Consider the following 12,258-nt stretch of genomic DNA (forward strand, 5'->3'; position numbering starts at 1 on the left):
AAAAAAAAAAAAAAAAGAAAACTCCCCTAAAGTTTCTAGTTCTGGCTGCCTTTGTCACTCACTGCCACGGGTGGGGTGTCCACGTTCACAGCTATGACTATGCTCTCCCCATCCTCTGTTTTGATGCGTTTGAGTTCCTGCTGTTCCTGCTGGTCGCCATTCTGGCGCTTGGTAGGCAGCGACGCCGATGCCGACGCGTGGGTTGCCAACATATGCAAAGGACTCGCAGCAGCTGCAAAACACAGAACACAAACCTCAGCACCCTGATCCCTGTCCAGCCACAGACAGGCAGCAAACCTGCTCCATCACTGAGGGAGCAACTCCTTTATTGTGCTGTGGGGTACTGGCAGGCCCAGGTGAGATTCTGTGTGATTCTTTAATCTAAATCTGATGTGCAGATTAAGGACATTTTCTCAAATCACTCAATGCTCACACAGATGTGCACCCAGATGGGAGAGCAGGGAATCAGCTCCATTTAGCCACTGAGAAGCCACAGACAGGGAAGGATTCAATGACTGAAGATTTAGCAAATCCACACCATGACTTGTGACAGAAGTGGATTCACAATCCCCTTTGGTAGCTCTCTGATCCCTGCAGATGTGATGTGGCCTGGAAGGAGAGCAGCACCATGCCAGACCCAGCTGGGGCTGTTGGTTACTGCAGGGTAATTCTGGGAGTCACAGAGGCAGGAGAGGCGTGTGACAGGAGCAGCAACTCCCCTGCAGTGGGTAACAAGATATTTCCCAAAGATAAGGAGAAGGCAGGGCTGGAACAAGTCCCAGTGGTCAGCAATGACCCAGGTGACAAAATGCAAGTGCACAAGTGAATCACAGCAGAAGTGCAGCGCAAACATCCCACACAAGATTTTCATCTTCTTCCATGGATGAAGCAGCACAAGTCACCACTCATGGGTGAGCACAAACCCTGAGACCCCTGAGGTTCCTCCCTCTGCCCATGAAGAGCAGCCCCTTCCTCAACACTGACCCTGATTTAATTCACTATTCAAATGTCTTTGCAAAGAATGCCAAATGCTAATTACAGATTTCCTTGTTCATTGCACTTCATGAAACTTTATCTAGACATTATCATGTTACCTGCTTTTTTCCTGCTCCCTTCCCTCAGCACCACTCCACTGACATTACCATGGCATTCCCTGCTAGTGCAGATGAAACATCAAGTCCATGAGAAATTATTACTTGCTAAACTTGTAGTTTGTTATTAGTAAGCTGTCCTAGAGAGTATCACCTCTGCATGAACCAAGCAGTAAATGAATTTGTTCTGGAATTTCAGCAGTCATTCAGCTGCCATCAGAAAAGATACTGCTTTTACCATTTCTGAATAGGAGCCATGGAGATGGAACTTCTGAATAAAATCTGCCTTCCTGCACATTTTGTGTTGCTCAAATAAAAACCAAGAAGTTCAACCCTCACCTTCAAGTACACATTAAGACAATCACTGCACTATTCTGTTGCATTCTTCCACTGGAAGTGTCCCTGCCATGCAGGGGGATGGAATGAGATGAGCTTTCCTGTCCCTCCTGACCCAAACCTTGCTGTGATTTTTCACTCCAGGGTTGGTGGGTACCCAGAGACCCTCTGCCTGCTATGTGGGAGTAGGAAAGACACAAAAGAAGGATTATGTTTGAAATCTACACTGAAAGCTGAGATACAGAATACCAAGTTGGAAAATTTTATTGTACAATAAAAGATGTGAGTTTCTTAGGGACCCCAGAGCTCTCAGCTGGCTCACAGGGACCAAGCAATGCTGCAAGCTGTTCTGCTGAAAGCACCTGCTGCACCACACACAGAAAATGGAACAGGAACAGGATTGGCTCTGCATTTCTTTCTTCTCAAATGGCACAAACCTTTTCACCAAAAGCAAACACACAAATGTGTGTGTTACAAACACACAGCCACGTGTGTTCCACAGACACTCAGGCAAACACAAACAAATCCATGTTTCCCAGCTCCCCTTCAGATGCTTTGCCTGAGAATTACCTGGTTTCCTGCTGGTTCAGGAGTTCCTGTAACCAGAGACCAGGACCTGGAGCACACCTCACTCCACACCCACCACACAGAGCCAACAGTGGCACACAGAGACATCACAGCTGTGCTGAATGCAGCCACACTCCCTGCAGCCCTGGCTGCCATGTCAGGGAACGTGTTGAAATCAGCTGAGTTTTCAGAATCCAGGAAAAAGAGAATAAGAATTATTCCTCCCTTTTAAAAATAGCTTTTCAGTATATTTCACATGGCTCTCAGCTCTATTCACACATCCCTTCTGACACAGAAAGTGCACCTCAAGTCTGACTCTGATGCTTTTGCTACTCTTAAGCTGGAAGTGAAGTGGCAGCAGCCAGAACACTGACCTATAAATGTCAGTGATGGCACAGGAGTAAAAAGGAAATGAAGCAGATAATTCACTCCATTAGAAAGACTTCCGAGCAGAAATGCAGGTAATAAATTGATATAAGACAGCCCTAAAAGTATTTCTGTAAACATATGACAAAAATCCACTTGAGTATCAGATAATACATAAAGCAAAACTGTTAGAACAAGCTGTGGGGACCTGCCAGCAGAGCAAACCTGCCCGTGCTGGGAGCAAGAGGGAACGTGTGCAGTGATGACAAAGCACTGCTGCCCCCCAGGCCCAGAGGGCAATGATGGATTCAGACACAAACCACCTCAAAACCTTACAGAACTTTGGTCTTTTCACTACAGGTTCAATAAAATCAGAATAAAAAGTAACAGTTCAAAGAGCCAACCCACAAGCAAGTTCTGGTTTTCCTGTTGGTGGCTTCCAAGAAACCACCTGGGAACAGGCACCATTTTAAGAGCTCTGATTTACAGGAATTTATTTTAAAACTTGTTTCTATCCCAGTTTAATGAGGAGAGAGGACAGGTTGTCACCACTAAGTACATCCCATACAACCACAGAGAGAATAAAGAGGAGAGGAGAGGAGAGGAGAAGGGAGAGGAGGGGAGAGGAGAGGAGAGGAGAGGAGAGGAGAGGAGGAGAGGAGAGGAGAGGAGAAGGAGAGGAGAGGAGAGGAGAGGAGAGGAGATGGTAGAAGGAGAGGAGAGGAGAGGAGAGGAGAGGAGAGGAGAGGAGAGAGGAGGAGAGGAGAGGAGAGGAGAGGAGAGGAGAGGAGAGGAGAGGAGAGGAGAGGAAGAGAGAGGAGAGGAGAGAGAGGAGAGGAGAGGGAGGAAGGAGAGGAGAGGAGAGGAGAGGAGAGAGAGAGGGATAGGAGAGGAGAGGAGAGGAGAGGAGAGGAGAGGAGAGGAGAGGAGAGGAGAGGAGAGGAGAGGAGAGGAGAGGAGAGGAGAGGAGAGGAGAGGAGAGGAGAGGAGAGGAGAGGAGAGGAGAGGAGAGGAGAGGAGAGGAGAGGAGAGGAGAGGAGAGGAGAGGAGAGGAGAGGAGAGGAGAGGAGAGGAGAGGAGAGGAGAGGAGAGGAGAGGAGAGGAGAGGAGAGGAGAGGGGAGCAGAGGAGAGGGGAGCAGAGGGGAGCAGAGGGGAGCAGAGGGGAGCAGAGGGGAGCAGAGGAGAGCAGAGGGGAGCAGAGGAGGAGCAGTGAGCTGTACCTGCAGTGCCCTGTCCCGCCACAGCGGCGCTCAAGGGCACGATGTGCGTTCCGTTCTGGGTGACAGCTTTGATGGGCAGCTGGTGCTGCCCCAGCGGCGCCGGTTGCACGATGGTGACTGTCTGTAGGGGGGCGGGCTGCGATGTCTGGATGATGCGACCAGCAGCTCCTATTGCAGCATGGCTAATAGCAGGGAGAGGCTCCACTTTCACTGGGAAACAGGACAGAAAATCTGGTTAAAATTAAAATGCTGGGGAATCACTTGGTTTCACTCAAGCAGCCCTCAGTGGAAGTGTGTTGTTTTATTACTCGCTGCAACATATCTGAGAAATTACAATCCAGAATCTCCAGTTTTAGCCAAACACTTCAAGCATTGCCCTGTAAGGTATTGATACCCCATCCCTGCCCCTCCCTGAATGAGGCCTGGAGCAAGCTGGGACAGTGGAAGGCATCTCTGCCCATGGCAAGGGGTGGAATGAGATGGCCTTTAGGCTCTTTCCAAACCAAACTGTTCTGTGGTTCTACACTTCCAATACTGATCCCTCTGTATAAAGAGGTGCCAAAACAACCCCACAGGTTCTCACCTTTGACTTCCTTGTGGTCTCCATTCTCTTGAGGTTCCACCTTGGGCTGGGTGACCATAGCAGCTTGTGTGACGACCGCCTGTCCCGCGACAGTGTAAGTGTTTGCTGGTGCTAATCCAGTCACGTTGGTGACTGACACAGCTGGGATCTGGTGCACAACATGAACTGTCTGAACTACAGGCTGCTGGGAGGTCGAGGTGGTCACGGGAGTTGCAACAGTGTAAGTGACGGGTTTGATAGCTTGTGGTAGCTGCCTTTGTACAGTAATTAAAACTGGCTGGCTAGAGAGAGGTGATCCTACCAAGAAAGAGATCAAAATCAGACTGACAATTTTCATTATTTCTTTTAATCAGTTATTCTTTTAAACTTCACATTAAAACCTCAGAGAATTAACAAGCTTCTTCACTAATGGCTGAATGAGCCAGAAGGTACTAATGGACAATGAAGGTTAGGAGAAGTGGCTATTCCCAGCTCCAGGCTCAAGGTACTGGCTCAGCAAGAACCACACACCATTTGGGCACCCCAGACAAAGCTGTGATTGGCACTTATTTAAGTAAAGCCCTTTCCACAGAATGTGCTGCAGGTGTTGTGTGCAGCATGCCTGCACTGGGAATGCTCAGTGTGCTGCACTGGGAATCCTGAGGAATGCTCAGGACCATGTCTGCTCTGCAGTGCCACATCACCACCTAGAAACTGGATGGCAAACGTGTATCAAAGAAGGTAATTTAACAAACACATCCTTATCCCATCATGCCTTATCTTCTTTTTGTTTTAAATACGAAATTTCTCATCTCCCTTTATCCTTTCAATGATTTTATCTCCCACAATCTGGAAGGATGACATGACCACAGAGGTGTGAAAGGCATTTCCTTATTTCTCCAACACACACAACCTTACATTTTGGCTTTTTTTTTCAAGAGAACTGTTTCAAGACAGCCCAGTCCTACATGGGACAGAGGCACAGCCTCTCCTCAGTAACGTGACCCAAGGTTCTGGAGCAGCCCCAGCTAACAACAGCCCCATGTGTTCAAACAGAGCCTCCCTGGCTGCTCCTGAGCTTCTCACAGATCTGCAGTGAATGTGGACAGGTGGAACATCCACTCCTTTTTGGTGTGCATTTCCTGGCAATGTTCTGGTGCCAGCCCAGGCTCCTCACCTGGGGCGCTCTGTGCGAATCGCGCTTCCTGGATGACGGCGAGTTTTGGCTGGATGGCGCTGGGCTCCGGCTCCATGGGGACAGGAGATCCTTCCCTGGACAGGCTCTCGGGGGTCTGCACGCCACTGGAGTGTGCAGACAACACTCCAGAGTGGTTAGGAGAGGCTGGGGCACTTCTGTAGTTAGAAATGAAAGCAGCAGCTGATGTGTTTTAACTTCTGAACTGAAAGCCCACGACCTTCCTCTACCGAGAGCGAAACGCTGCCCGCAGCAGGGGAGGGCACAGCTACAACCCAGAGCTCAGGATCTTTTACAAAGCTTCTGTTAAACAGGGACAGAATTTAAAAGCAAACTCCAGGTACAGTTAACAGAGAAGAAGTGGCTGGATGCCTTCATAGGGAGACTCTAAATCTGCAAAACATGAACATTTCTTCTGGTGGAGAAGAACAACGAGCAAATCTGAGGCTACAGGGCAAGTAGAAAAAGATCTGCACCAGCAGAAAGGCCATAACTTTAGAGAGGGAATAATTTAAACCCAGGTATTTCCCCATCACAAATTCTGCTTGAACATTATCAAACTGAATACACAAATGTCATCTCTAAGGTCAATAAAATGGTAGCTGATATCTGAGAATTTTCTTTGTAAACAGTTTTAAAATCCAGTAGATGGCAGTTAGAAATTAAAATTATAATTCTGCAAAACCCATCAAAGGTACAGCAAGGCTTGCATACATTAACAATCTGATAGCTAGTTATGCAAACCGAGTTCTTTAACACTAAAAACAAGCAATAAACACAAGCCTGGTGTATGGGGCAGCCTCCTAACGAAACACACAGAATTCAAACACTGAGTCTGGATGAAATTAAATTACTAAACTTGTGACTGTATCCAAAGCTATCAAGTCTGTAGCAGCCTGAAGATTAAACAACAGCCATAGTCTTTTTGTTCATCTGGTTTTCCTTACCTAGAAGAGAGTGGTCCCAGAGGGGTTCTAAAGCAAGGTACTCCCCTAGGCCGCCTTTTCCTAAAAGCCTGCTCTATTAATTTGCTTTCAGAGGCAGGGTCTATCCTCCAGAATGAGCCTTTGCCTGGTTCTTCCTGGGAACGTGGTACTTTGATGAAATAACGATTCAGAGAGAGATTGTGACGTATTGAATTCTATGGAACATAAAAAAATATGTAGAATTCATATAACTTTTCCAAGTCAGAATGTGGCCTACTGCAGCAGTTTGTACTATAGGAGACTCGGGGTGCAGCTCTTTAACTCCTTAATTTAACAGAACTCAGAGCACTACCAAGCAGTGCTGGAAATCTGAAAGGATTCTTGCATTTGTCAAATCTTTCCCAAATATTAAAAACCCAGTATGCTAATTGGAAACAACAGGAATCCCATTTATTTCATTCTCTCATGAGAAACACGGTGATTGAAACCAATGCAAACTACAAATACTTGTGCAGAATGCAGTGTTAAAAACAAAAATAAAAATGATCAGTGCTTGTACACCACCCTTCCCCAGGTGTCCCAGCTCCTTCCAGCAGGGCCAGCAGAACACTTCATATACTGATTCTGATCCTATGTGGTAATACTGTTACTGTTCCACAGCTCAGAAAGAAAAGGCTAAATCACACAAGTTCCAAGGGCATCTGGATTGTTGTGAATTCAGCCACAGTCCAGCTTGTCTCAGTAACAGAGCCAAAAATGTATTGTGTCAATTGAAACACCAAGTGGCAGCAGGTCCTGAACCAGCTCCTCCAGATCTTTGTTACCACAGTCCCTCTGCACGTTCCCACAGCCTCAATTTACTGCAACATCCCCCCACTCCTGAGCAGTGCACAGAACTGCTGACACTCTCAAGTGGCTCTATCTGTGCTTGGCTTTGCACACAGAATTCCTTTTTATTTTTTTTTCATTTTTTTGACATAGATAAACCCCAAAATCTCTCTCAATATTATCACTGAACAAGAAGAGACTGATGCTAACGATTCACCCTGAAACACTTGGGGGGGAACAGAGGTAAATGGGAAAAAAGCTTTATGTTACCAAAAGCTCTCAAAAATTTGCAAAGCAAATGTAAGACTTGCTTAAATATCTGAGTTCATGACCCTGATGGTAAGTTTGGAAAACTTAAAGCAGTGATAACCACATATGATTTCTTGAATGCAAACTGATGAAACCAGAGATGGCTTTTTCCCTGCCAAAAATGGAAACGTTACTAGAAAGATGCCAAGAACATATTTATAAATTGTATTTATTTCTCCATATGCTAGAATAAAGGAGTAGATCCAAAAGTACCTGCTAAAATAAGTTCACAGAGAGGAGACTTCAAATGCTGATCAAAATGAGACCATTGTATGCTAAAGGATATAAATACCTCTGTTTCTTAAAAGTATGGGACTGAGACACTCTACATGTGTTTGTACTCTATGTTTTGAATAATATGTTCATAAATAGCCTCAAATATGATTTGAAGCATCTATCCTAAGTCACCCAAGCTGCAATCCAACTCTTAATGTGTAGAAGCTGGCAGAGCTGTGACTGAACAGCATCTGATTTTCAGCTTTTCCAATCGTTTCTATGAATAGCTGCTGATTAATGACTCCAGAACACACTGTCTGCTGTGCCTATCACCTTGGCTTTAGGAAGCATTACACCCCCAAATCCACACCCTGTTCTATGGCAGAGCTCTTTACCTCAGCACAACTCTGTGTGTGTGTGTGTTGGGCTCATGATGCTCACAAAGCAACATCATCTACACAGATACTCAAGGTACTGCAAAATAGGAAGCAAAACACACATCAACATTTTATAAACAGAGTCTTGTTGCTAAAACAACATGACTGCAGCCAGGATACTGCATGTTATGTGGGAAAGGGAAACAAAAGAGACTTCCCACAACAGCCAAGTCCTTGACTAACCAAACCCTTAGCAAACAGCCAGGAACAGCAACGTTCCCCTCTAACCTTGGGGGAGTGATCCAGCTTTCATTTAGGCATAAGACAAATAAGTATGTGATTAATATTAAAAATCTCTTCCTCCACAGGGAAGCCTTGTATCCTTCAGTCTTGCATTGTGCAGCCAAAGTTAGCACTTCCTCACTTTCCCCCTCACCCAATCTCTCTAAGTTTCACCTCACAGCCCATGATGGACTGTGTGCTCCAGGTATTCCAGGCCCTGCAAAATCTGCTCCTTAGCCTCTTGAGACACCCAAAGCAGCACCAGAACCTTCAGTGTGCCTGGGAAGGCTCTGCCAGACTGATTTGTACTCAGTTAGTCATCCTGGCAAAAGCTGAGGTAGTCTTGTGAAAATGAAAAGAAAGCAGAAATTAATTCTGCAGAGTTGAAAGGTTTAGTCCAACTCAGTGCAGGAATGGGCAAGTTCACAAATCAAACAGTGCATGAACCAGGGTGAGATAATGACAGATAACACACTTGTTCCTTCACCTGCTGCATGGGCAAGATCATTGTTTTCAAACAGAACTGAACTTGGAGCATTTAATATCTCAATTTTATCTCAGGATAGCAACACGGATGTTTACACAACTGTAAGTTACAGAGCATAACACCATTCCTAGATAGCATACAGGATTCAAATCCAGTGCCAAATGCACTTAGCTTTCCCCAAAGTCTGTCTGCATCCCTACTAGAGGTTTAGAGAACACCATTCCATCAACAAAGCAGTATTTCAAATACAGACTAATGTAAATTGCCCACTTTGTTGGAAAACATACAATCAGAAGAAAGACAACACACTCATTTGACAAATTCTATTTCTGAAGGGTTATGAGGCTTACCAACTGCCTGCTCATGCCAGTATTGCTCACATGTATAAAAAGAAATCAAAATTGCAGAAATCAAAATTACCTGCCAGCCCTTGTCTGCTGTCCTGTAGTAGGGATAATTTTTAGTTATGTGCGTATAAATTCCATTTAGTGTAAGCTGCTTATCCGGGGCCATTGTAATTGCTTGGACTATTAACTGTGCATAGGAGTAGGGTGGCTTAGAGTCATCCTGGACAAAAACAAGAAAAGTCTGCATCAACAAACTTTGAACAGATACACACTGCTTACTAGATCAAAAGTCATAAAACATCATTAACTTGACCTGGGGCACTTTTGGATGACCAAAATCTTAAGGCAGAAAGGAAACTACCAAAGCTTTGTTTTTCTGATTAGCAATTTTAGGCTAACATAAATTTTGCAGAATCTACAAAAGCAAGCATTTTAAATAGCCTCCAAACAGATCTATAACTGAGAATGCAAAGAGACCCTCTCCTAAAGGGGACAGGGATTAAGCAATCCATCAATCAATCAATCAATCTCACATCTGATCACAAAACCCCACCCATTGTTTTTAAAGCATATTAAATTATCAGTGCATACACCCCAGCAAACAAAACATCCCAAATCTTCCATTCAGCTCAGGTGTAATTTCTGGGATTGGTTTCAAGCTGTGTTTACCTTTGGGCTGTCTCCCCCTGAAGCTTCCTTGTCGTTTTCTGACTGTGAATTGTCAGCCATCAAATGTAGGTCAGATGCTATTCCACGACTCATTTTGTACCCTGAAGAGCCTGCGCCGCGGGGGCTCGATGGGCAGGAATTTGCAGCACTGTAGAGCATAAAAAGAAGATCCTACTATTTTGTTATACAGTATATCACCACATTATGTCTCATCAAAAAGCTCTTACTGCAGCAAAGCCACTACCAGAGCTGTGAGGCTGCAGCTAAAGGGCTGTCAGGGCTTCCATTCCAAACCACCTTGCACGCCTTGCTAACCCAGCCATGGAGTCAGAACCACTGCAGGAAGAAACCTTGGTCAGGCTTTCCTGCTCAAGACAACAAGAATCAGCTGATTGATCAGGCTGTAGTTATTTGTGTAAGATTTGCCACCTTAAGTCCACCTTAGCTGCATCAGCAATCACAAATTTGCAGACACTCATTGGAAACAAGACACACATCTCACATGGAATTTCTGCCATATGCTTGTGTTCAGTCTGCCCCCCAAAAAATCATCTCTCCTGTGCAGTGTTTCTGCACATTTGAGAAAATATAGCAAGCAGTGAGGTAAAGAAAGGTTTGATTCTCATTTAAGTCAAAGCCAGTATTATTTTAAGTGTCTACAGGTGTGTGCACATACTTGCACAAAGGTATGTGTATAAAAATCATGAACTTATCTACAAATGGGATGCATCAGCAGTGACTCAGCTGATTTAATGCAGTATTAGGCCAACAGAGCAGATACATTATTAGAAAGCAAGAGATGATGCCAAACACTAAAAGAGTATCTCCTGACATTCACATTTTGCATCCATCACAGAAAAACAAGTACAGCTCTATATAATTCCACTGGAACATCTCTCTACCAGCAGTCCCCTGCCTTGCAGAGTCCATGGGAACTGCAGCTGCCCAATGCCAATTTTCTTCTATGATTTCCTTTTAGCCAAGAGGAAAGAGAAAATCAGCAGGTGAGGTTCATCCCCTTCCCCAAAATAATTTTGGCAGCTCTCTTGCAAGGACACGCTCTCTGCAATTCATACTGCAGCTGATTTCAAGGCAGCCCTCAGAAATTCCAAAAAACTAGAAATCTCAATAGCTGCACATGCTGTGCCCCCAGAACCAGCCTTATCTCCAAAGATAATCTTTAATCTTTCAATCTGTGGTTCAAAACATCAACAACAAATAAATCTAGACAACGTTATTTAGATCTATACACTAAAGCTTTAACAATTTTCATCTGTCAAGGTTTGTTTGTCTGCCTGGCCCCTCAAGTTTTTTGCCACCACCTTTTTCATGTACAGAAGGAGGCAAACACTATAATTGAGCAATATATACTAATACTGAAAGCTTCACTTCCCAAGAAATCCACGCATGATTTGTTACTAGTGATATACTACAAGAGAGAGATGGCAATTTTTAAGTGTTGTACAGAAGAATCCTTGGTTAGAGCCAAAATGTGTAGCTAATTTATTTTTTTATATATAGGTCACTCTTGCTCTGTGTTTTCACATATCAGCTGACAAGATCCCTCTGCTCTGCTCACTTCAGCATATATTGACAAAGAGACACATATGGTATAATCAAAGCAAGTTTACAAGTCTTCCACAAAACAGGATGATTTGCAGAGAAACTGTCAGGCTTTGCTCTCAAAATAGATCAAAACTGTCATCTTTTTTTTTTCCTGTAATAAACTACTCAACAGGTGCATGAAAAGCCCTGAAGAGAATTACAAAATTCATAGTGAGGCAAAGATAGTGGTGATAGATGGGACATTATGTGAAATATTTGTGAGCTGCTCTGTCATTGGCAAGATGTGTTTTCCCTGAATTCTTATAAGAAAGCAAACCTGTTGCACAGACAAGTCTAGATATCTTTTCTCTCTGCTTCCATCATTTAGGCAGGTGTCATTAAACACTCCCTGACAGAGACCAAGAGCTTGGCAAGCATGCAAGAAGTCAATTATCCTTCCATTCAAATCTCATTAACAACTTGTACCTGTTTAAAAAGCAGGCATGGACAGTTCTTCACTCAAGTGAAGACATAGGAAGTGAGAGGGGACAAAAAATCTTTCAAAACCACCTACATGACTGAAACAACTTTCAGTGCCTTGACATGGAAGTTTTGCTTCTGGTCTTTCCAAGACTTTGAAAAATTCCATCTGAAGTAATTTCACCCATTTGTGAGGATGGGTTACTTGTGTTTAACTGAGTTGGGTCCCAAGGAACAGGTGGGACAAGGGCTGCAATTACCAAAGGAGCAGCAGGGCAAGAAAAATCCTGGATCACCCTGACACCAAGCTCTGCACCTCAGCCTGTGCTTTAAGTAAAAGGTCTGCTCCCTTCCAGCAGTGACTAACCAACAACAAATCTTCAGGAGTAAGAGATCAGGCCACTTTCCACACCAATAATAACCCAAACCACCATTTTTCCTGATGATGAACTTC

At 44.4% G+C, this 12,258-nt stretch overlaps 1 protein-coding gene across 2 annotated transcripts in view; it reads right to left on the minus strand.

Moving 5' to 3' along the window:
- The window catches only part of FOXK2 (forkhead box K2), a 43,930-nt gene continuing 31,672 nt past the window's right edge, over nt 1-12,258 (minus strand). For both annotated transcript variants that reach the window (XM_079323507.1, XM_079323508.1), the window contains exons 3-9: nt 9,780-9,927; nt 9,184-9,330; nt 6,286-6,479; nt 5,321-5,496; nt 4,165-4,461; nt 3,582-3,791; nt 1-232 (exon numbers count right to left, since the gene is read on the minus strand). In XM_079323507.1, coding sequence (XP_079179633.1) covers nt 36-232; nt 3,582-3,791; nt 4,165-4,461; nt 5,321-5,496; nt 6,286-6,479; nt 9,184-9,330; nt 9,780-9,927 — 1,369 coding nt within the window. In that variant the 3' untranslated portion in view covers nt 1-35. The remainder of the gene's footprint in view (nt 233-3,581; nt 3,792-4,164; nt 4,462-5,320; nt 5,497-6,285; nt 6,480-9,183; nt 9,331-9,779; nt 9,928-12,258) is intronic.

The sequence above is a fragment of the Erithacus rubecula genome (assembly GCF_903797595.1).
Source record: "Erithacus rubecula genome assembly, chromosome: 20".
Taxonomy (NCBI): domain Eukaryota; kingdom Metazoa; phylum Chordata; class Aves; order Passeriformes; family Muscicapidae; genus Erithacus; species Erithacus rubecula.